This window comes from Pinus tabuliformis, chromosome X, assembly GCF_031772625.1.
Source record: "Pinus tabuliformis cultivar Carrire ecotype Pingquan chromosome X, CPIR1, whole genome shotgun sequence".
Taxonomy (NCBI): domain Eukaryota; kingdom Viridiplantae; phylum Streptophyta; class Pinopsida; order Pinales; family Pinaceae; genus Pinus; species Pinus tabuliformis.
In genome coordinates, this window is record NC_142308.1 from 969,653,535 (window position 1) to 969,680,762 (window position 27,228).

The window sequence follows — 27,228 nt, forward strand, 5'->3', positions numbered from 1 at the left end:
AGATCGATTTTCCATTGAATTAATTTTTAGGCCTTCTATTTCTGACAATATCACCAACTGGAGAGTCTTTAATAAAGATTTGGATATTGTAAGCTTCCTAACCTCAGAAGGCTCTTACGATGACCAGATAGTTGATGAAGACCAGCATGGTAACCAACTTAAACAAGAAACAGTAATTAATGCTATACCAAAATCTGTAGTTAAGTTGGAAGATTTATACGACCTTAAAGACAGATTTAAATGATCTAACAATTCAAAAATTTAGGTTCAACTCTGAGGTTTGAATTGATCAATCTTGGGACTGATTTGAAACCTCAAAATATTAACTTAGGTCTCGGTCTTACGTCAGACGAAAAAGCAACTTTTATAGGTTTGTTGAAGAGATACAAGAATGTCTTTGCATGGAACTATGAAGATCTCAAGACATACGATACCTCTATTATTCAACATACCATTCCCATGATATCTAACGAAAAACCTATTCAATAGAAATTAAGGAAGATCCATCCTAATTTAGAAAGTCAAATTAAATCTGAGTTGAATAAACTGTTGAAAGCCAAAATTATTTTTCCTGCCAGACACTCTCAATGGGTTTCCAATCTTGTCCCAGTCAGGAAAAAGAACGACGATATTCAGATATGTATAGATTTCTGCAACCTCAATAAAGCTTGCCAAAAGGAAAATTTCCCATTACCGCCTATGGAACATATTTTGCAATCAGTAGCAGGCTCTGAGCTAATGTCTTTCCTGGATGGATTCTCAGGTTATAATCAAATCTTAGTACATCCAGATGACCAATTGAAAACTACATTCAGAACAAAGTGGGGCACTTATGCTTATCAAAAGATGTCATTTGGACTGATCAATGCTGGTGCTACTTTCCAAAGAGCTATGGATATAGCCTTCAAAGGTTTAGTAAATAAATCAGTGGTGATATACTTGGATGATATAACAATATACTCCAAAAAATGTAGTAATCATCTAAGAGATTTAAAACAAATCTTTGAACGATGCCAAAGGTATGGAATTTCTCTGAACCCAAAAAATCCTTTTTTCATGTTAAGTGAAGGAAAGCTCCTTAGATTCATTGTCTCCAAAACAAGAATTCATATTGACCCTAACAAAATCAGAGAAACTTCCAGGGTCAAATAAATTTTGTTAAAAGATTTGTCCCTGACTTCTCAAGAATTCTTTTACCTCTTCAAACCACGATAAAGAAAAAATCTCTGTTTAAATGGGGACATTCAGAACATGAAGCTTTTAGCTTGATAAAACAAGCAATTATAAACGCCCCATCTCTAGCAACTTCGAATTTTTCCAATCATTTCATTCTATATACTTTTGCTTCTGAGAAATCATATGCGGCCATATTGACACAAGAAAATCAAGATAAAGCTGAATCTCTGATCTCTTTCTTTAGCTCCAATTTGCAAGGAGCTGAATTAAATTACTTAGACGTTGAAAAATAGGCTTTTGTTGTTTTCAAATATATAAAACACTTCAAACCATTTCTCCTCAAAATCCACACTAAAGTCATAGTACCATTCTCAGCAGTGAGAAATCTTTTAATACAAAGGGAGGTTGGAGAAAAAGGAGCAAATTGGGTAACTGCCCTGCAAGAATATGACATAGAAATTAAACCAACGAAAATTGTAAAAGGTGAAGGTTTTTGCAGGATGTTGGTGGGAGCATCGAATTATCAGAGTTCCAACGTTCAGGTGAGGATGTACAATTCTTTGAGGTAAGCCTCAATAATACAGAATCAAGGTATGTTGATATCATATTCTACTTGAAAAATGGATATGCACCAACCTAATTAAATTACACAAAGAAAAGAGCCTTGAGGTTAAAAGCTAGGCAATATTAGATTGTCAACGATGTGCTTTTTAGGATAAATTATGATTCTGTTTTACTTATATGTCTTGAAAAATCTGAGGCATAGAAGGTGTCGCAGGAACTGCATGATGGACCAGCTGGTGGTCACTTTGGAGGTGATACTACAACAGATAAAATCCTGCATGTCGGCTATTATTGTCCAACGCTGTTCAAATATGCATACAGTTACGTAAGGAGATGCAATATTCACCAAACAACTGCTGGAAGATAAAGAAAACCCACATTACCATTACAACCAGTCAACTTTGACCAACCATTTGAACAATGGGGATTATACGTAATAGGTGAGATCGTTCCTCATTCTTCTAAACAACATAGATACATCCTTACAACCATTGGTTATTTCACCAAATGGGTAGAAGAAATTCCACTCAAGGTACCCAATTCAAAAAATATTATTGAATTTATAGATCAATTTATCATCACCAGATTTGGCTTACCATCTGCTTTAATATTTGATAATGCGTCTTATTTTTCAGGCCACGCTATGACAGAATTTGCTCTTAAAAGAGGTTTTAATCTTAAGTATTAGGCCAATTACTATCCGCAAGGAAATGGATTAGCCGAATCTGCAAATAAAAATCTCATCAGGATTATTAAACGAACCGTCGACCAAGACCAAAAGAACTGGCATAAGTCTTTATTGTTTGCTCTATGGGCAGATCGAATAACTCAGAAAGCCTCCATTGGCACTTCTCCTTTTAATTTGGTCTATGGGAAAGAAGTAGTATTACCAATAAACTTAGCTATTCCCTCCTTAGCCTTAGCTCAATTCATTGGAGAAACTCCTTCCTCATCTATGTAGGTTAGACAATTACAAATTCTTAAGCTTGAAGAGGAAAGGGAAAAAGCTAGGACCACACATGCACATCATCCGCAGTTAGTCAAAGCCTCCTTTGATTCAAATTTTGTAGCTTCAAAATCTTTTCAACTTGGAGATCTAGTATTAAAATGGGATAAAACCCATGAAGAGAAAGGTAAGCATACCAAGTTCCAACAAATGTGGCTTGGCCCATTTCAGATTGTGGAAAAATTAGGCCCATCGACTTTTCTGCTACAAGATTTATCGGGTAAGAGAGAATCCCTACCTATTAATGGACAGATTCTAAAGAAATACTTTCCATAGAAGATGATCTCTTCTGTTCACTGTATATTATTGCCTTTAGTTAAAAGTTTCCTTTACAAATAATAATACCAATTCAAAAGCATTTACTTTTGGTTTTACTGAGGATAGTCTCTTTTTTATTTCGACTTTTTGCTTGTATAAATAAAGATTTTTATGAAAGTAATCTTCATATATGAAGTGTATAGTAAAGTTTGATTTCTCTTAAATCGCCTGTCTTCCTCCTTAATTATCTGATTTTTGATGAAACTTAGCTTTAAGAGAGAAACTACTCCTTTACATCAGTCTAGAAAAGTATCTATAACAAAGCAGAGTTCCTCTCCAAAAAGGCATCTTCAAAAAACTCTACACTTGTCGTCCAGAAGCTCTTAGGGAGCCAATGATCCTCCTCACTTAACCAAGTTTTCATTTTTAGAGTGTAATTCTAAAATATACTTAAAAATTAAAGGATAATAGGTCTCATCAAGAGCCGACTTACCATGATCATAAGATTATAACTGACTGACATTACCAATACTTCATATCAAAACAGGGTAATGGCTTAGGATTATATTAATCAAAAGACAAGGGGTCTCATCATGAGCCATATTTTTCAGTTAAGTTACAAATAAAGTGAATGGCATTGTCAATGTTGGTAACCAAACCAAGACATTGTCCTTTAAGAAATAAAAGATGAAGGGCTAAACCAACAATGAATTACTTTAGAAAATAAAGAAAGCAATAAGTATACTTACGAGCTTATCTTTAAAATTGCATTCTAACTTAATGGGATACTGGATCATTGCTAGTTAAAAGTTAACCCCGTCGAGGCTATGAATGCCTGCTGGCAGTAGAGAATCTACCTATGACAACGGAGTAAACCAAAAAACGATCTGGGGAGAGACTTATTGCGTTTATCCTTAAAAACCAAGTAAAGACTAATGTAGAAAAAAGTTACTTTTTATAAGAAAATAATAGTCAAAAGAACAATAGTTAGGTAGATGATTATTTTCTTTATAAAAGAGCAATATTACTTACCTCATATATTCCATGTAATTTGTTTTATTTTCAAAACTATCTTCATTTTGGAAGTTTTAGAAATTTCAAAAAACTCTAAGAGATAACTAGTTCTTCCAAGTGAATCGCCAATTGTTGTGGTATTCAACAACCCCCCCATTTATTAATTATAGTAGTTAATATTACGTAAATAAATGGGGACCCTTTAAATTTGTTTTTATCCAAAAAACAAAACTTAGCATTTAGGCATTTCTTTTATTTTTTGGAATAAAGCAAAGATAACAATCAAAACTTTTTTAAGGAACTACTAAATACTTACCTTTTCATATATAGCATGTCTAAAACCCACCAAAGGACTCTATGGTCGAATTTATCATAAAATCCAACGCAAACAGAAGACCTTAGGCTTTTTCAAGCTTAAGTCTCGCATTTCATATCACTACTTGTAAAGGATCCGCTTTGAACATGATATTGAGAAATATGCGAGATGCAAAACTGCGATGGCATTGTGACCCTTATTGCTTCGCATTTCAGGCATTCAAAGAAACCCCTTGTACTTAACACTAGCCGATATTGCAAAATGCGATTAGCACCCGGACCCACACCTTAAAATATTATGAGTAAATGTTTTGAGTCCGTTAGGTCTTTTACATAGGATAAACCTAGAAATTTGCTAATGTTTTGAAACAACTAAAGGACGGCTCGCATCTCGCATCTCACAGAAACACAATGGGAGATAAGAAAGGTAATAGGGACATATTGCGATATTGCGATCTGTGATATTTCTTTACAAATCGCACAATCGCTATTATCGCTATACAATGGCTCGCCACCCTAGAAGCTTTCGTCCGGTTTTACGATACAAACATTTATGAGCATTAAAGCTAAGTGATAAGGAATCATTAGTGGGCATTTAGTGGGAAATAACTACATTTATGTGTGAAAATCCATTTAGCTTTATATAATATCTTCTTATGTGCGTTCAAATAAAACTTTTTTTACCACCTTTAATCTATCTGCATTATTTCATTTTTATGTGCATCTTTGTGTATCCGATAGCTGTTGTTCTCCATTTTTAGGAAAAACCTGTAGAGAAAAGCATTGAGAATAATGGTCAAGAAAGGCAAGGCTGTCGCCTTTGAGAAGACATAGATGACTCCCCTGTTCACGGATACCACATGCAGCAGAGAGGGAGGAACCTCTACATGGGAAGCTATATATAACATACTGGAGGAAGAACAATCGAGGATTATGGAAATGAAAGTTACAGTTGATGGACGTCATTCCTCAGAGGCTTCCATGGTGGAGACGGCATGCTCATTTTTGCATCGCATAGCCGCTCGGCCAAAGATAATCCCTTATACCAATATGGTAAAATGGGTCATCGATGAAGTCGACATCTCAGATAGAGAATTCAAGACAAGGAGCCAAGAGGTTATGGGGTCTTTTACCTCGAACAACCTACGGTTTATGTACCACCTACTAGAACCCCAAGTCATCTACAACAGGAAATTCGTAGAGAAGTTTGCTAAAGAAAACGACAACCCAACAGACTGCACCCGCGCCTGGTCGAATAATGAAGAGAAAATCAAGAAAGACAAAAATGGTATGTACACTACTTTGTCTGTTTGTCCCCCTTATAGTTTTGTAGCGGCTATGTTATGTAGACTGTTTGGCAGACCTGATAGTACTAAGTTCTCCCCAGAGTGGTTGTTGTTAATAGATGTAGCTGTTAACACAACTGTAATGAATTGGGCACAATTTTTTTCAGACAATTTAGCAAAAACAATTATTGAGTATAGAAGGAGAGGAAGTGTTGCATCGAGGGTTTACCCTCCATTTTTTTTGAGCGCCTATGTCATGAATGGTATTTGTTTTAGTTCAAAATTCCCTATCCTAAGGTGGAAATGGACTGTTCAAAATCCACTCCCTATTCACATATACCACAAGGACATGTGGGGATCTAGTTTTGAACCACATTTTTCAAGATTTGCCATGGATTTATGCTCCTTATTCACAAACAGCTTTATAATTGAGATGCCCCCAGGTTTTCCCAAGAAGCTGAAGTTGACATCCTCCCAGTGGCCAGATGGTTCGGGGAGGAAACATTTACATATATCAGAGTTTTTGGCAGCATCACCTCCCCCCATGTCCTCCCATACTATGTTCCAGATAAATTAATGGCTAGAGAGATAGCCTATCAAACAGCTAGTGAGGGAGGAATGAGCAAGACACTGAAAGAATAAAAAAAGGCCATTTGGCCTACATTCCCTATACAGTGCGGAGCATTTTCATTACACGACCTAGGGCATGCGTTCAAAGAAGCATAAAACATGTTATCTCTGCAATTACCTAAATTCCCTGGATGACAATATGACCCGTTCGACACTGTCAAGGATTTCACCACTCTGGTGAAAATAAAAGTATTCAGTAATGAGGAGGATGTTTTTGATGACATCTTTTTGTAGAAGAACACCTTCACAGAGGTGAAGCATATGGCACAACTACTTTTTGACCGTGAAGACCTGGAAATTTTTTATAGTTACAGAGAAAGAAGGCTAGCAACGGTCCCATTGGACCAATTATTGATTGAACCAATAAGGGAGCCTACTCCTAGTGTGACTATAGAAGGCGACTCTGAAGAAAATTCAAGTCCGATTCTGGAGCAGAATCTCAAGAGAAATCTACCGGGGAATCACAACAGTCATCGCAAAATGGGAAAAGCAGAAGCATGGAGTCAGAGAGGGATACAACCTCATATACACAGAAGATAGCTGAAGAAGCTTCAGCTAGCAAGCAGGCTGAAATCCCTTCTACCTCCGCACAACCAATAAAACCCATGGTAATTGATTTAGAGGAAGAGTGGGACAATTTTAATAAAAGTCTCAATATAGAGGAATAGGTGCCAGAGTTGAAAACTCCACAATAGAAAACAACCCTAGAAATTACAGTGGAAGAAACTACAAATACGCAAGAGGTAGAGCACATCCCTATTACCCCTACTTCCGAAATAATTTTGAGAATCAAACAAATACCCCCTCTAGATGTATTTTATAGCCCACAACATAAAGCCATGGTGAAAAGGCAAAGAAAGAAAAGGAAATTGGACTCTATAGTTGCTACTACCCCTAAAAATGAACCAATGGATGTTCTATGGAAGGACTCGCCGTTTGATCCATCCGCCAACCTCACTAGACTCTCGTAGTTTGCAGTTGCTTATGCTACAATGACCATAGACAAAGCAACATAAATCCAAATTCTGCATAGAGAAAAAGAGAATAAAATAACATCACTTGAGCAACAATGACAGCAAGTCAAATCCAACTAGCAAGCAGAGATACAGTTGGCTAAGCTTCAACAAGTACTTGAATAGATGCAAATAGAATATCGAACAAGCTTAGCCAAGAAGGAAGCATAGGTGTAGAAAATAACTGATCTACATAAAGACGATCCAAAAATTGACCAGTTTGTTACCAAAGCACTTAGTCCTAACTCCGAGCTGATGCATCAGAAAGAATTGTTGTGCCAAAAGATTTCACATTGGAAATCCTATTGCGAAACAAGCGATAAGCTGACAAGTCAAGTCATATAAATGTGACTTGAATATGATGAGATCTTTAGAAAAGTCTCCAATTTCATCATTTGGAAAAATACAGAGGATGGGAGAAAAGCCAACCTACCCAAGCTAGAAGAATTACATAAAGAAATTTTATTTGCGAGCTGGGATTCTCGACCTAAAGAAGTAGAAAAGGAAACAACGGATGTGGCAATAGTAGCAAACTGTGTCATAGAAAATATCAATGAGGATTTGCATAGTTCCAATCTTGTGGCAGAATCCATTCCAGGTTTCCTTCCTAATGCGAAATAGCTCGAACAACAAGGGAAACATGCAGCGGAAGAAAAGGCAGAAGTGATAAGGCAAACAACCAGGTTATATTGGGAGGCATATTGGAAACATTTGGTCAAGCCTCACAGCCAATGGGTGACCTTGCGATGCCTAATCACTTCCACCAAGAAAATGGCGCCAACACTAACCAATGCTGTATTCGCTGGACAGTTGAAAACTGAAGTCGACCAATCAACACAGTTGAAGACCATGATGGATATTTGCGATCTGAAGGATCAAATGCAGGATAGTTAGTCACCTTGTTTATTTCCATTTTGATTTTATTTTTGCACAAATTGAGGCAGGACGTTTAAACCTCCTCAATATTTTTGTAATAATCTATTTTTAGTTTTATAGTTTTAGTATTTAAACCCCTCTCATGCATTTAGAGAGGGGTCCAGAATTTTATCAGAAACTCTCTTCAAAGCATGCACTTCTGTCCCTTTGAGGAAGTTTTGGTGAAATATATGGAATAGGATTTATTTTTATCTGATTTAGCATCTTCTACTGAAATTGCACTTTTGTACTCTTAGATGATGTTGAATGGATTGAAGATAGATCAATATTGCTGAAACACATGAGTAGGACGTATTATAAATGGTACTTTTATCTCATAATCCTTTTTACTTATGTATTAAGCAATCATTTCTTTTCGAATTGTTCATGTATGAAAGTCTGAATTTTGATTATCGTTATTGCACTTCTGTATGATGATGATCTTTATTTTATGTTGAATATATGAATAACTCTTTATGCGATATATCTTTCACAATAGTTTCAGCTAACTTTTTATACGAAATGATTATTGTTAAAATGGATTCACTTCTAATCTCAATTGAATGATCTTTATTACCAATTGCTTTCAGAAATTATTGTAGATCGCATACATCAAGTTAATCTTGGGTATATTTATAATTAGATAGTTCTTAAATTAGAATAAATTGCATTGTGATTGATTAGTTTAGATTAGATTACTTTTAGCTTAGACATTGCTTTAAAACGTCATACATCACCCCATTAGCACAAACATTAATATATTGGGAAACTGGTCCCATTATCCCCAGTCGGAGCCATTACTCTAAACGGAAAACGAGCTGCCAACCAAGGTTCGAACCGGGTGGTTTTCCCCCATGTTGAGGCAACAATTTTCAAGGCTTCAACAGGGCAATACACTAACAATAACAATAAAGGGGATACACTAGTACTATAGGGACCTAACATAAAAACCAAAATTCCCGCTTTCATTATTCTGATGAATGAAGATGTATTAAAATTGCTTTTCTCAACTGAGCAAAACCTGCAAGTGAATAACCTATCTCTCTACTCACTAAGAAGCTCTGAACCAGAATTAGTCTATTTCTGCCTCTGCTTGAGCTTCTATTTATTTGCACAATTCCTTGATAAATTAGGACTCTATTATTTAGGAATTTCTCCAAAATGGATTGCACAATTCCCAAGGTTGATCATCTAACTGCATGCAACACCAGTACATTGAAGACTAGTCTACAACTAATGTTACACTACCTTGGAATCTCCACCACAACCGGAGAACTCAAATTCTCTGCATGCACTAGATATTTTGGCCTGATTGATAAGTTAACTGGATGATCACTGAGTTTGACTGAAGTCTGCTACACAACTGACCTTCCACTAGTTCCTCCAATAGTTGGAACTAGTTTAACTGAAAACAACTTGAGATAGATGACTTTGGTTGATATAAATTAGAAATCACACATGCTTAACTGAATGCTAACTCCTCCAATTCAAATTTATTGAGTAAACTGGGTGATAGAAGCCATGTCATACAATTTAACTGCATCCAAGTTGTCTGTTGATGTGGAAATTTGATTTTTCTCAATTTAATCAAGGCAAAATCAAATTGAGAATTTCTTGCTACATTTTTCAACAATTTCAACATTAGAGAAGGATCTCCCTTTGTGTTATTCAAGCCCATTATGGCCACATTGTGAATGATAATAGGCCCTAGCTTAGTAGGTTGAAAGATTCCATTCTTATTTATGTGTGGAAGAAGGAGAATGGCCTTCATCCTTAAACCATTGTTAGTTTGAGAAATAATTTCCGTCTAGATGCTTGTTGTGTAGGACAACTAAGAAACCACCCATAACAGTTGGGATCATTATGGGTTTAGTGGGATTTTAAGAGAAACTAATGAGTTTGACTAGATGAAGGAAAATGGTATTCATCCTTACACCATTGATAGATTGATAAATAATTTCCCTCTAGGTGCTTGTTGTGCAAGAAAATTGAGAGACCACCCATAATATTTGGATAGACTATGGGCTTAGGGGGATTGAAAGATAAATTGATGACTTGGACTAGATGAAGGAGTATGGATAATTGCGCCAATGGTGGGGTGGAACATGGCTCACCCTTTATTAGTTATAGGAAACATCAGATCTTAAGAAAATAATTTCCCTTGTGGGATTTACATTTGTAACCTAAATCATTTTTAATGAAATAGAAATGATGTTGATAACTATGTATATTTATGTGCTTTCTTTTTGAATGGACATGCTAGTCTATATGGTACATGTTTACAATATAAGATTGTAAATTTGGTTGTGATGGTTCTGTAATATTCACATGCCTACGTGTTGATAATAATGTTATTTTATGATGTTTTTCATGATTTTGGACATGGGATTGAGCGATACCTAGTCTTGGCAATCCGTAATGTTTAAGGCTATAATAGGCATTTTTGGTAGTAAGTTGTTATTATTGAGAAGATATGGTATTTTAACCCTTTAGTATCTTTGATAGACAAAATTACTTAATATTTTTGAAAGAATCTTAGTGGGTCTCAACCAAGGGAGATTGGTCTACTCTAGATATTCTAGAGAAGTTTTGAATTTGTTGTATAGTTGAATAACTAAAATATATCCTTATTATAGGATGCACAGAATTAAAGGTCTCTTAATGTTGGTCTCTTAGAAGGATAATGTTCCTTATGAAGGTAGGAATTGATGTTGTCTCTTAGTTTTTTTTGTGGTGTGTTGTAAGCCGTGTCTTTTTAGTTGATGAGAGTGAGAAGTTTCACTCAAATGGGAGTAAAATGTGAATAATAGCCTCCATAACTCCTTGGAAGGAAACCCTAGTAAATGACTATGGAATGAAGGTTTAGATTCCTTTATAATACAAGGAGGATCTTAACATCCTTATAAGAATTTAGGCACATTATCTACCATGTTGGAGTTAATTCCAACCCTCTAAAACTTTTAATTTCCAATTGGAAGTCTGAATTTTGGAAAATTTTGGATTAGAGGCTTTAGCCCTAGCCCTTGGTCATATTCTCTAATGGGGGGGAGGGTGTGGTGTGTGTGTTGGGGGCACATTAGAAAGATCTTAACTGAAAGGGGGATCAAGTCTAAGAGGATTGCTAATGGGATTTGTTAAATATTAGAGATACGCGAATCAAATTCTATTGATAGTGCATAATCCAAGATCCATTAACTGCAATGGAAGGCACTCTAGAATCTAGAAAGGAACATAAGTGAGCACTATGAGTTTCCAAGATATAGATATTTGAAATTATGGAAAAAGTTATAAAAATATTTCTCCAAAAATATAGATGCAAGATGGAAGAATCCTTACACGATAAAACTTGGAGGTGGTGGAGAAGGAGAGTCCAAAATATATTAAGAGACATAGACTGACACCAAATTTTGTTAAGTGTTAGTGACAAATTATTGGAATCTAAAGGGATCCAGATATCTAGGCATCTCGAGAAAGTTTGTAAATGGACTTTAAGAAAAACCTAAATGCGAAATTGGTTGGATGGTGGAACCACAAGAAAGAAAATGTTGTGTAGGTGAACCCTAATAGGAGATCCAAAAATCTAGATAAATTACAATTCTAACCTTTTGGGAAAACATGGATTTTGATACTAGCATAATATGGCACCTAGAAGGATATGTGTACTCTGCATGAGCACTACTAGACCCTAAGAGTAAGAGGGTGCTTCCATGACATGCTAGCATAGTGTGTGCTAACATGGATTAGAGGGATAATAGTGTTGAGGTTGAGGCTTAGGTGATAGCCTCTATGGACATAACATGCATTAGAAAGTTATTTGGATAACAGACATATATAAATTCAACTAAGTGAAAATATGGAAGAAGAAGAATAAATGCACTGGGAAAAAGGAAGATACCAGATATGGAAAGTCAAATATCTAGAAATTTTCAATATAGGGATTTATGGAAAATCCCAGATCTAGATATGAGTAGCAACTGACATTTCTTCATGAGGATGTGACCTTATGTGGCGATGCCATGTGATTATGGATTTCCATGTGTCATCTGTGTGTAGTTGATGTGGCATTATAAAATGGGGACACAAGGGCAAAATATTGCCACATTTTTGCCACATGGCACTAATACATATGTCATTAGGGAAATTTTAAGGTAAAAATGGGCATCAAAACAAAATATGTACTAAAAAATTAACTTTAAAAGAACCAATAAGATTCAACATGATGATGTCATCCTCAAGGATAATATTTTTTGAGGGAAAAGAAAGAAACTACTTTTTTCCTTAAATTATATTTTTGGCTTATCTCCCTATAGGTTTACTCAAATCTCAAGTGTAGATACCTGTTGGATGTAGAATTAAATTCCAAATCCAAGAAGTACCCACTCAACATACTTCTAAGTAGAACCACATAAAAAAATTATGTTGAACATGATTTTTTTTCTACACTTCACATTTGAGTAAACCTATAGGGAGATAAGCTGAAAATACAAATGAAAAAATTATTTTACTTTCTTCTTCTTTAAAAGAAAGGACTGCTAGATAAGTCAAAAATAAAAAAGGACTATGTGGGTTTAGGTTTGGTTGATGGTGGGGGGGGGGGGTATTGTATCAATGGTTGTAGGGGGCAGGAAAACCTCTTCTTCCTGCTTATTGACTAGAGGAGGGACAACACCTAGTCATGAAATGAGAAGAATGAAAAGGGAGGGAATGGAAGGGGAAGACACAGAGAGGAAGGGAGAGCTCGTAGATCAGGATGAAGTTGGCTGGAGAGATAAGGGAAAAAAAGAGGTGCACCAGAAGAAAAAGTAAGAGAGGTGGAAAGGAAACGAGACTAAATGAGTTGGAGAAAACCCAACATTCAACATACCAAGTGGATAAAGTTAGGATGGCACATGAATAGAACCTCGAGAGAAAGGTTTATAAGGGGAATTGAAAGAACAAACCACCCAAAATTAACAATCCAAGGGAGGGGAGAAAAAATTGGGCCACTACTATCCCACGATGTAAGCAAAATAATGAAAACAAAAATCTTATTATCAAGGAACTGTTTAGAATAGAAACTAAAAAGATGTTGAACTCCTCACTAGAGCTCATATCAATCCAGAGGAGGCATTCCTAGTGCTAGTTAATTTCCAGTTGACAACCATAACCAAGCATACATGCAATGATATCTCCACCACTTAACCCACATTGGATCACACTCCTTTTAAACCAATGTCTCGTAGAAATGGTAACTCCGAAAAATCCCCTAAAAGCCCTTAAGGAGTATTCGTTTATCAGTTAGCATCGTCATGCTACTCTCAACTTTGGGATTGAACCATAAACTTCTCCCACTACCCTATGTCATAATACTTATTTAATCAACCAACAAATTCCATAATTAACTTCAAAGTGCCTCTGTAAACTGAATTTAGGATGAATTATCCTTCCCGGTACTCCCACATAGCAAAAATAGTGACCTTGATGACCTCCCATGGATTAACCAACTTTCCCATCAAGCCTGTTTGTACTATATTGCATGTAGAATGTGATTTGGTGGCATTTCTACCACCTTTCTTTAAATGCTCGACATTTATATCAATTATTGGAGGGTGCCCTCCCATTCAAACGCCCACCATGGGCATACTATACACATACACACACATACATGCACACACACAAACACATACTTTAAATTAAAAACCTTTAGGGTCATATAACCCTCTTTACCTTGTATTTGGGTGGAAACATTATGGTGTGAAATTTAAATGATATCTACCATAATCTGCAAACCTAATCATGTTGAACCTACATAATTATTGCCACAATTTAGTATCGTAAAAAACAATTAGTGGTTATTAATCCTATTTTTTGTAATTTGCGTTGATATAGTAAAGTGTAAAATTTAATTGTTATTTTGTATACTTGCAAACCCATAGACATGAACATATCCAGGTAATGGAGCATTGTACTTGTGTTGAAAATCTCTAATAAAGAACACCTGTGAATGGCATTAGATTGTTCTCCATATTCTAATGTTTGCTTTCCTTGATTTAATAAGTGCTACATAGTAGCTTGCCCCTTCCCCTTTGTAAAAAAATAGTGAAACTATTTTATCATTATTGCGATATATTAAAAGAATTAGCAACCATGATTTGTAAATGTAGTTGTAAAATGTATCTTTGGGGCAACATTGGTTCCACTCTATTTCATAATCTTCAAAATTATCATTCAATTTACATCTTAAGAAATAATACAATGTATTATTTATAAATAGTTACTTGTAGTATATAGTTTGGTTTGGATGCTCTTTGAAATATTAAATGTTATAACTATATTGAGTAAATATATAACGGTAAACATATAAATTTTAAAATATAAGGAAGTTAATTTTTATTTTTATTATTATTATTATAGAGATTACAAAATTAGCTTACAAAATTATTAGACATTTTTCATGTTAATTATAATATTAATTTTTTTAATTAATATAAAATTTATTATGCCACTTTTTAATAAAGAAATGTATCAATTACTTCATTATGAGATGTCTCACTCTCTTAATTATGGAATGCAATAAAAACAAAAATAAAATACCCATGTACTCTGGGCTAGTTATTTATGAGATGTCCCATAGTTAATTATGGAATCTAACAAAAACAAGAACAAAATCTGATATGATCCATGTACTCTTGCTCATTATTTATGAGATGTCCTAGAGTTAATAATGGAATGCAATAAAACAAAAACAAAATCTGATGTGATCCATGTACTCTTGGCTAGTTATTTGAGGTAGTGGACAATAACATGTCAATTTGCATTGGGCAATAACATGTCTAAATTTACAGCCAAACTAATTCCATGAGAGATAAATGTAAAAAAAAACATATTTTAGAAAAGAGAAAAGTAAATTTTAAAATTGCACTTTGTTAAATTGAAAAATATTTCCCATGTTTTACTCAATTAATAGACAGTCAAGAAATACCCAATGCATAATACTTGCCTAGGGGTAGCCAATGCTTAATACCTGCCTAGGGGCAGGGGTAATCAGTATAGTTAGTGAGAATTTTCTTTGCTCATTAAACCCTTATGAATTCATATATAAGTTCACCACATTTTAATATTTTCTTTGCTCATTAAACCCTTATGAATTCATATATAAGTTCACCATATTTTAATCTAAGTTTGAGATTCCCTTAAATTCAAATTTCAAACTTTAAATGTAGCGAACCTAGTGACTTACTTGTGGAGCATGGTCTACCTTGTTCAACCAAAAGAAACTATAGAAAATCATAGTCAATTACAGTGAAACATTATCAATCATGGTCCACCAAAGGAAACTATGGAAAACCATAGTCAATTATGGTGAAATATTATCAAGCATGGTCAATTTTTGTCAACTTTAGCCTTTCATGCATAATTATAGTCAACCATAATTAACATGATTTTCCATAATCAACCATGGTCAACCTTGAACAATTTTGTTAACTATAACCAACATAATTAACTATATAGAAAAAAAAACATTAAAAACTCTAGTAAACCATTAATTATAAAAATTTAAAAATAATATCAATTGACAGATATCAATTACTTTCGTATTAATATAATTATTGTAAGTATATATATATATATATATATATATATAATTTAAGTGATATAAAAACAAAGTGTTTTCCTTAAAAAAACATTTACATATTAAAATAAAATTATTATTATTATAATATTAACGAAAACTACTTTAATCAATATCCTAACATATTATTTTTATAATAATAATGACAAGATGGTAGGCATTTTCGTAGAAGGACACCAGAAGTTCACTCTATGAATCGCATAAGGTAGGATTACATCCCTCAATCATGCAAATATTATTACAAAACTACTCGAATCAATATCCTAACATAATATTATAATAATAATAATAATATTGACAAGATGGTACGTAATAATATTGACAAGATGGTACGTATCCTAGTACAGAAGTTTCCTCTCTAACTCTACTGGGAAAAAATTGTGGGCTATGCATCTGGTAAGGTAGGATTACATCCCTCAGTCATGGAGGTCTTCGCTGCTTGATCGTTAACGGTGGTTTTATAGGTGTACCATCGAGCGAAAACGATGAAATACGCCAAATTGATAGTGCTATATCCCGCCAGGAGCCAGTAGAAGTTATCGAGCTTGGCCTCATTCAGATTCTGCGCTACCCAATTCTGGTGACCACGCCCGCCTGTGGTGTTGTGCACAATGCTGACGATGAGACTGCTGACATAACTACCCACACCCATGGACAAAAAGGAAAGTGCACCCGCTACACTCCTCATGTTCTCCGGGAATTGACTGTACAGAAATTCGAACTCTCCGACTAGGCCGAACGCGTCTGCCAGACCGGCCACAGAATACTGAGGAACCAGCCACAGTGCTGACATCGGAATCACATCCCCCGGTTTCTCCTTGAAACCGTGGCTCAACGCCACGCTCCGCCGCTTCGTTTCCACAGCCGCGGCGAAGGTCATAGATAAGGTGGCGAGGGCCAATCCGAGCCCCATTCTCTGTAAAAGCGTTATGCCTTTACCTTCCTTGGTCATCCGCCTGGAGAAGGGCACGATGCACCTGTCGTAGACGGGCAAAAACAAGGTGACCGTTAGCATTGTGAAGATTCCGAATGATCCTGCCGGAATCTGGAAATGCTTCCCAAAGTGTCTGTCCATCGTTTCTGCTTGCAGAACAGAGAATGTGTTTAGCTGTGACATCCACACAAATAGGCTGATGGTGCCTGACCATATGGGCACTATTCTTATCACCGATTTTAGCTCTTCCACTTGCTGAAGGCTGCACAGTCTCCATGGATTGGCCACGGATCCGTCTTCCTTAAAATCTCCTTGGGTTTTTATAGAAGCCTTGTTCAGAAACCTGAAAATTAATTACCAAACATCCATCAATTAAACTATACATCCTGCATAACAGAGATTACTGTTCTATTATATTCTGAGAAATTCAATGAAGATTCAAGAAGTTCGATGTACGCGAAGCTCAAGATTCAAGATTCAAGTTTCTTGAAGTTCAAGATTCGGGAAGTTCTGAAAAAGGTTTATTACTGTTTTAATAGATCACGCATAGATTATACTTTTGGTTATAATGTGAGCTTACATGAATTGCTCTGTAAGAACCACCCTTGATTTGAGAACTCCGTTCGGTGGAGGGTCATAATACTCAGATGTCTGCGAAGACAACGACAGATGGCGTTTTCTTGCCGCACTAACCAGTACTTGCAGGAAGCTGGTGAATGGGCTTCCCTCTGGTGTAACAAGAATATAGAGTTTTTCTCCCAGAAAGAAGCTCGTGACAGAAAGAAACATGAGACCGGTGGGAATACCCAAACCCCAACTCCAGCTTACGTTAGCTTGGATGTATACTATGATCGTCAGTGCCGCCATCATTGCTATGACCGATGAAAAGTAATACCAGTTGAAGAAGCTCTGTATATTTCTCTTCCCCTTTTGGCTCGTGTAATCAAATTGATCTGCGCCAAACGCCATCGAACACGGTCTGATACCGCCAGCACCTATGGTCATCATTATAAAGGAGGAATAGAGTAAGGCATTTTGACTTCTTGTTGCAGGTTTGCACGGGGTTCCTGCAGCAGTGCTGCAGGCAGGCGGTCTGAAGTGTGGAAATATGGCTGTAAGAGAGAGAAGAGCCATTCCCTTCACAATAGAAACCGGGATATTAGAAAGCTGAAGGCATTTGACTATTGTTCCCTTCATGACACACAAAGATTTACTATTATAAAGCAAACAAGTGAAAAACTAATTTTTTATTTACAATCATTAATTAACGGTTTAAATATTTATAATGATCAATAGCGTAACATACAATTAGTGATGCTATGCAGCCAAGAGCAATAGTCCAGAATTTGCCGATATAAGAATCAGAGAGAAACGCGCCTAGAAGCGGGGTAAGGTTTGTCGTTCCCATCCAGACGTTAAGAACGTACGAAGCCGTCACATTTGGCACGTTGAATTCTTTTGTTAAGTAGACGATCATGTTTGAGAGCAAACCCATGGTTGCCAATTTCTCACACGTGTCGTTTCCTGCAAGTTCAACACCAACGAATTCAGAGCAAATAAGGATACATCTGCCAAATTAAGAGAAAATACACTGAAAGGACTAGATAGTGGCAACAAACCATTGTCCCTTGATCAAATATCAGGGTATTTAAAAAAAAAAATCTTACAACTTAGTTAGAAAATAATGGGTAATTTTGATGTGATTAAATCCATTTTCAGTGTTGTAAATTTCCATGTTCATCAAATTTCGAAATATTTGAGGAATCTACCATCAACTCAAAAAAACCAAAAAAAAACTTTAACATTCTAATTTAAAAAAAACTTCAAAACTTTAAACACCTATGGCCGAGGTTATGGCCTATGGAATTTCCAACACCTCAAATATGAAATATCTATCAGATAATTAATCCAAACAAGCAATAACAGATTTGAATCTATCAATACAGTCGATCACAGATATCAACATTATTATTTTGTTTTTCTTTTAAATGCCAGCCATATTCAACTATACCAGGGTGGTAAACATGAATGATAAGAATAATATGAGTAGTTCACCTATGATAAAAGGCATAGTTTTCCATCCTCCTCGGTTTCTGTGATTACGAATACGGCAGAAGCTTTTCACTTTGCATGGCCAGGACGTCAAGATCGTCGTGCACCAATCTGCCAAATCATCCCCGCCATCAAAGTTGGCACTTTCCTTTACATCAGGGCTCGGATTCCGCAATTTGGTCGGCGCTGCAAGCGAATCCATCTCCCGCTGGTTGTGCGCAGCCATGGCTTGCCTGCTACCTGTGGGCTAATTGGTACAAGTCCCTAGTGAAGTCCGGCACCGAGAATATATAACAGTGGCAACCGCTGAAAAGGTGCCTAGAAGCTGATAGAGAACGCAATTGACTTGCAGGTGCGAAGGGTAGGTGGTACTGCCATAGTGAGGACGCGTGTGAGGAGAAGATGGGCCTATTTCTACTCCATTTTGCATGACTCGACTGGATTCACAGTCCGTGATCCCATAACTAAAGCTTTCGGAATCCCATAATTTATTAAAATTCAATTGTAGATTTTGATGGTTTAGATTCAATTGCCTTTGAAATCTTATTTTATTAGGATTATAAATTAAAATATACAATTTCTTTTAAAGATTTCCAGTGTTAACTAAAACATAAATTATTAAACAAAACATTAAACCATTACATTTTTTTTGTCAAGTAAGAATGGATCTTTCTATCAACGGAACAAGTACAGGATTACACAGGGAATACACAAATCTGATCGGCAACTCATAAGGTCGGATTTCAAAAATAATACAACTAGACCATAAAAATCGCACCTTCACTCTTGATCTACTCCTTGTGGATCCAATAGTCCACGCTTGGTGGACAAGTAGCACGAGGATTAACCGTCCGAAAAGCGGTTTCCTCTCTCCTCCTCGCTGCTACATGTCGCTTAAAGAGTGGATTTGGAGGCCAACCTCGAAAAACCGTTTATCACTCAAACCCCGCCCCAAATACCACTTGTGGTTCGAGAAACCATTCGTGAGTGAATTAATTTGCGCGCTCGAGGCTATCCCAGGATTTTCACCATTACATTTCAGCGTCGCAAAATTTTGTAAATTATATTTAAATTTATATAACTAATTTTTTTTAAATTATATTTATATTTATATAACTAATTTTTTTTATATAAATTAATATTATTTAAATGTTTTATATAATTTATAATTTTTATATTTTAATTAACATAGTAAAATTTCAATTTTTATGATTGACAAAATCCTTACTGATCATACTAAATTATAAAATACTAAACTATAAAATAAACTTTTCCACTAAATTATAAAATATTAGACTATAAAATAAACCTTTCCACATTATCATTAGAAAATTGATATCTCCTTCCCAAATCAACATCTCGTTTACCTTTCCAGCTGTAGCATATACTCAAATTTATATAATCAAATTATACTCAGAATAGAGTTTTGCTTCGCAGATCGACACCTTTACATTTTACATTCTCGTGGTCAGAAATCAATTGATTTTGTTTGTCCTTTCCACTAGCTAGATGAGAACACTGTTTAAAGTGTAACCCAGTGACAATTATTGGTCCACCTTGTTTCATTGTCGCTACATGGTTCTACCTTTTCATCTTTGTCAGTGAGAACAACACACATCTTCTAGATTTTCTATTTGAAACCTTGACACACGGAGGTAGGTGGAATTCTATACATTTAAAAGGATTTCAATAGAATATTTGTCACTATTGTGTGCATGGAAAGTAGGGTAAATGCCACATTAAAAGGGATGGATTATATCCTCATATCTTACAGCAAAAAGATGTTGTCATTTGTGATATGTGCAATGTTTTGGGTAGTGTTAAATTTAAGCATAAAGATGTTTTGTCATTTGTGCTATGGCCAATGTTTTGGGCAGTGTTAAATTTAAGCATATTAATAATACAGGGAAAGGTTATTTTCCGAAATAAAATTAATGTAAATTTGTATTAATTTTAATTTTAATTTTATTAATAATACACACAAAAAAAAGTTATTTTCTAGATAAAATTAATGTAAATTTATATTAATTTCAATTTTAATTTTTATTTTATTATAGATTAAAAATAATTTGGCATATTTATTTTTGAAATTTAAAGAATGTTTTTTTATTTTAAAAGTTTGTTATTATTATTATTATTATTATTATTTTAAAATTATTTATTTATTTATTGTGAAAATATTTTGATTTTAAGATATTTTTTTGTATACAATTGTTTTATAAGTAAATGTTAGTGTTAATTCATATTATAAGTAAATGTTAGTGTTATTTTATATCCAATATTGATAAAAATACATATGTTTTTAATAATTAGAAAGTTTAATTATAAGATTTTTCTATATATTTTAAATATTATGTATCAATTTTACATTTAGCACTATAAATAATTGCATATCTTCGTCATATTAATTTATAAAAAGACTTCTTCACTCCATTGATTTTTTTCTGCACTATAAATATGATTAAAATTAAATACCATAATTTAAATCTAATATATAAATAAAATATTTTAATTATCTATCTAACTTATTTGAATCAAAATTTATCTAATAATTTAAATTATTCAAATTAAAATTTATTACACATCATTGAGTTGAGAGAACACAATCTCTTTTTCCTTTGGTGCTTCATATTTTAAAAATTTGCATACCTAAATGCTAATAAAAAGACATGACCAAATAAAATGCAAAGTCAATTTCTTTCATAGTAATTGTGGTGTTATTTATATAGATTTTTTCCATTAATATTTAGCATTTCAAATATTCATTTTTTTTTCCCTAATATGATAGTGTGGAAACTATACCCAATAAAGTGAGCTAAAATTAAGATTGAAGTGCACAACATTATCAAGCTAAATACCCACCATTTAGACAATCCATGATGGCCTTCAATGTTTCACATTTCATAACTTATAATTTTTGTTGAATTCATTCCATTACACAAAGTTGTGTTTGTGTTTAGAACAATTTTTTTTAATAAATATACTATAAAGTGATTAATTCTTATTATATATATATTCATTATAAAAAATAAAAGATAAATAAAAAATCATAAAAATATAAATATAAATTGTATTAGTAAATAATTATTTTTATAAATCATTAAAATAAAAATTATTATTATTTAAATTTAAGTTTACGATTAAGTTAGATATTAAATTGGTGCATAAGATCTTTTTGTTTGTGGAACAAAGAACTACAAACATGTAACCTCTTAAAAAAAATACATACTCTTAACTATTAAGTCCATTCAAGTTATATCAAAATCCAAACATCCTTTAAAAATAATAATAATTCTATCAAAATCAAAACATCCTTAAAAATAATAATAAACATATAAAAATAGTTGTACGATACTTTTAATTTTTTAAAAATATTTTTATATTTTAAAAATAAAATTATATTCAATATTTTAAATATAAAAAAATATATTAATGAAAAATTAAAACAATTTAATTTATAATCAAAATTTTACTATATACTTTCATAAAGATTAACAAAATGATATATTATGATATTTTAAATTCAAAATACAACTAAGTTTGATATTTTTACATCACCCTTAAATGATGTAACTTTGTTTTTACATCACCCTTAAATGATGTACGTATCTTAAAAATCATAACATATATGATGTTTAAATTATAATTAATTTTTAATATTTATGTATTTATTAGTATGGTTATTTATTTTAAATATAAAAATTGGTTATAGAAAGAGTAGATATATAATTATTGTAAAAAAGTGATTAGGTATATTTAATATAATAAAAATATTTTTAAATAAATCATAAATATATATTAAAAAATACTTAAAAGTTTAATTAAAATTATTATACTATAAAATGTTATATAAAATTTAAAATTCAAATTTCTTTTAATAAAAATTACAAAATTAAAAAAAAATCAAACCATTTCAATTTTTTTAATAATAAATTAATTTGATTTTTTTATTTATTTGTCCAAACGTGAAGGACATACAAAGAAATTTAGTCAATCTCGAATTCTCCGATACACTTGAAACTAAGGCTATATTCAATTATATCATTTAAGGTTATATTCAATTATATCATTTTGTACTTAATAGTGTTAATACAATTTAATTTAACAAAAATCATAGTCCTAAAGTAGCATAGTTTTTGTTTTTACCGTTAATTAATTGATTAAAGTATTGTGGTATCTGCATTTTATCGTTATTATCTCTGCACAACTTATATGTAAGAAGATAATAAAAAAAGAAGATTATTGTGCGGAAGAAAATTCAATGTGTGGAATTTCAACTCATTGTGTCGAACTCTTCACATTGACTTTCTTTTTGCAATAACTTTTACAACCCTTTGTAAGGGTTATTTTTTTTGTATTTGTGCGGAGATGTTTGTAATTCATCCACATTGCTTGTTTAGTAACTTTCTTTCCACATAAATGTTTGTAATTCATCCACATTGGTTGTTTCATGACTTTCTTTCCACATAATAGTCTCTTCACAGTCAACACTTTTAAAAATAACTTTTAGTGAATATCTTTTTGTATGGGTGCGAAGAAGTTCGTATTCGTCCACTAAAGGCTTTTATTTTTAAAATTTTAGAAAGAAATTGATGATATGATATTATTGGTGATATTCATATTTCCGAATATTTTTTTGTATTTGTGCGGAATCTACATTTTTGTTTCAACCTATATTTGTTCCGCACAATGATGATTGCACAACTTCTTCCGTACATGGTATATCTGGATACGTAACTCTATTGTGCAGGTAGGTCTGCATTTCATTCATATTTTTGTCTCATCTATTTCATACACTAAAGGCTTTTATTATTAATATATTAGTAAGCAATTAACGTATAAGATATTATTGGCGATATTTGTATTTTCAAATATCTTTTTGTATTTGTGAAGAGAGTTTCATAATGGCAAAAAAACATTCTTAAATAATAATTAAAAAAAGCAAAACACAAAATGTATTTAACACCCTCGTCTACGTAACCACCCTTGAAAATTTTTGTCGGCACAATGAATTTTGCACTCGACAATTCCCTTTGATTAATCATTGACATTGGATACCTCCAAGTAGCTAGCTTCACACAACTACCTTCACACAACTACTTTTGTTCTTGCAAAAAATCATTAACCATAGCTTGCAGAGTATTGTAGAGAAAAGTTTGGAAAACCAAAAACTTGTACAATTGCCAAATGCGAATAGAAAAATTACAAACATAATCAATTTAGAAGTCTGCAGTATTGTAAATCTTTTGTATATCTACACTACCACTATCATTCAAGCACAACTTCACAGAAAAAGAATTATGTAAGGCAATAAACACAATTTACAAAGAGAAAATGCAATGTGCCCCACTGTTTTTTTTATCATTGCAAATAATGTTTTTCCTCTCACTATGCTAGCTATTTCAAATATTTGAAATCTCTTTTCCCTAGAAATCAACACTTGCGTCTGAAACACGATATAAAGATAAAACTATTTTGCCTCTAAAACACACTAAAAAATTAAAATTACCATCCATATTTTTCATCCTCCGGATCTTTGCCCTTTGATTAATATAAAACAAACCTGCAGATAATATAAGTCATCTCAACATTCAATTCACTGACACCTTTACGTAATTCATTAGCATTTGAAATTGATATTAATAAACGTGGGACCCAGATATTGTGGCGAGGAAGCATTTGTTCTCTAGAGACGCTAGCTTCGAACAACACAATCCATTGCATGGGAAGAGCTTTCAAGCTTTCAATGTATGCATTTCTGCATCCCACAAAATCTATTAATAATAAAATTAATATCAAAATACATTACAATTAAAATGCCCCTTTGCACTTCCCTCATTCCACATAGATTCCGCACATGCATTTGTTTTCAGTAAAACTTCAGCTTTGCAAAATTTCTTCTGCACAACTCCTTTCGCAACCAATAACGCCTCTAGTCATTGATATTCGAAACTAATATTAATTACTGATTGTATGTTGTGAAATATGTCCATAAATAAGAATTAAAAAGGAGATTTGTATATTTATTATGATAGTAAACTTTACACAAAACTTTTGCATCACATCTGCACATGCACAACAACCTCCACACAACTTTGTTCAGATAGCTATATTCGCACTCAATAATGCCCTTAATTTACATTCGAAACTCCGCATACGAAACCTAGGAACAACTAACTTTGAAAATAATATTAATTAATGATTATACATTGTGAAATATGTCCCTAAATAACAATTAAAAAAGAAATTTGTATATTTAATATCTTAGTAAACTTTGAAAAAAAAAAACTTTAACATAACATCCACACACATAACAAACTCTGCACAATTACTTCCACACTCAATAACACCCCTAATTGACATTTGAAACTCTGCACATGATACCTCCAGCTAGCTTCAGACAACCACCTTCATACAATTACTTCGAAAAATGTTTCTAGATAATAATTAAAACGACAAATCCTTTCACACATTTGTTTTGCTACAACACTCTTTTTTCACAAAAATTGAAATTACAATTTTTTAGCACCCCTCTCTATGCAAAATACCACAAATCTCCGACAAATACTTTGACCTCCACACAATAAATGTTCGGCACAATGACCCCATTACTGATTATGCAAAGTAACTCAACTCTCTGGCAAATACTTTGTACTACACACAAGCAAGCATAATAATATTAATTCGACATTTGTTCAACTCTACACTTATCCAAACTTTTTGCAATTGCATAAATTCTTGCATCATTGAACATAGAATAATATAATAATGTCTTAGAACCACATCATTAACTAGCTTTACACAACCACTTTCGTACAACTATTTTTGTAATTTTACAACCTCATCAATAACTAGTTTTACACAACCACCACCTTCATACAACTATTTCCGTAGTTGGGAAAAACGTTCCTAAATAATAAGATCGGTCGTTCCCATCCCAACGGTATGAAAGTACGAAGTCGTGACATTGGGCACGTTGAATTCTTTTGCTAAGTAGACGATCATGTTTGAGAGCAAACCCATGGTTGTCAATTTCTCACATGTCTCGTTTCTTGCAAGTTCAACACCGACAAATTCAAAGCAAATAGGATGCATCTGCCTAATTAAGAGAAAATATACTGAAGGGCTAGATAGTGGCAACAAACCATGGTCCCTCAGTTAAGGGAGATATCAAATATCAACATAGTATTAAAAAGAAAAATCTACAAATTAGTTTGGAAATTTTATAAATGTGAAATTTTAAAAATTTGAATGATTAATTTTTTTTTAATGCCAATAACTTTATTTCTACTTTTTAAAAAATTACAAAACTTTCAGCACTCTATCATTCTGATTTAAAAAATAAAAATTGCCAAAAAAAACTCAACTACCATCCAAACGAATTTATGGGCTCTCGAAACACCTCAAATATCTATCAGATAATTAATCCAAAGAAAGAATAACAGACTTGAATCTAGATCACAGATACCAACATTAGTATTTTGTTTTTCTTTTAAATGCCAACCATATTCAAATATACCAGGGTGGTAAACATCAACGATAAGAATAATATGAGTTGTTCCCTTATGATAAAAAGTGTAGTGTAACAATGTGGAGGAGTTCTTTAGAAAGTTATGGAAATTTTGTTTATATTTATAGAAAATCTGGGAAGGATTTTTATATATTCAAGTTATTGTTGTTAAACTTAAAAAACACACGATTCAAAAACTGCCTTTACAAGATTTTTTAAATTTTTTTACCGGAATTTCAGCCATTTTTGAGCGTCCGACTCCGCCTCGTTAAACGACTCCATGATAAAAAAAAACATAGTTTTCCACCCTCCTCGGTTTCCGTGATTATGAACACGGCAAAAGCTCGTCAGTTTGCAGCGCCAGGACGTCAAGAACTTCATCATCATGTGGACTCGGGTCGTTCACCAATCTGCCCAATCATCCCCGGCACCAAAGTTGGTACCTTCCTGTATATCACGGCTCGGATTCTCCAATTTGGTCGGCGCTGCAAGCGAATCCATTTCCCACTGGTTGTACCCGTGGGCTAATCGCTACAATTCTGTTAGCGAGGCCGAGCACCGAGAAGTCTGAAACAAATTTCTAACCGCTAAGAATTCTGAAACAAATTGCTTTCCGGTTAATGCTTGGTTTGACGAGGAATGCAAAAAGGCAAGGAGAATCTGGAAAGAGTCAAACAAGGACAACATAAAGCTCAAATCTTACAAGCATTTATTAAGCAAGAAAAAGGCTGATTTCATGGTTTCAAGGAGGGAAGAACTAATCTTCCTTGGGAAAAATAATCCCAAATTATTTTGGAAGGAGCTCCAATCGAAAAAGATACAAATTGGAAAATAATATTACAGCTTCTAAATGGTTTGACTATGCAAGACAACTCTATGAGCAGGTTCCCAAGGTTGACCCTCCCCCCTTGGTCAACACGGATACTAAACTCTTCACGGTACA

At 33.6% G+C, this 27,228-nt stretch overlaps 1 protein-coding gene across 1 annotated transcript; it reads right to left on the bottom strand.

Moving 5' to 3' along the window:
* Positions 1-15,956: 15,956 nt before the first annotated feature.
* On the bottom strand, positions 15,957-19,039 carry LOC149142961 (protein NRT1/ PTR FAMILY 2.9-like). Its single transcript, XM_089447954.1, has 4 exons — positions 18,779-19,039; positions 18,030-18,247; positions 17,304-17,860; positions 15,957-17,066 (listed from the first exon to the last, which is right to left on the bottom strand). Exons 1-4 carry the CDS (start codon positions 18,999-19,001, stop codon positions 16,175-16,177), a joined length of 1,890 nt encoding a protein of 629 aa, XP_089304080.1. The 5' UTR covers positions 19,002-19,039; the 3' UTR covers positions 15,957-16,174.
* Positions 19,040-27,228: the final 8,189 nt, after the last annotated feature.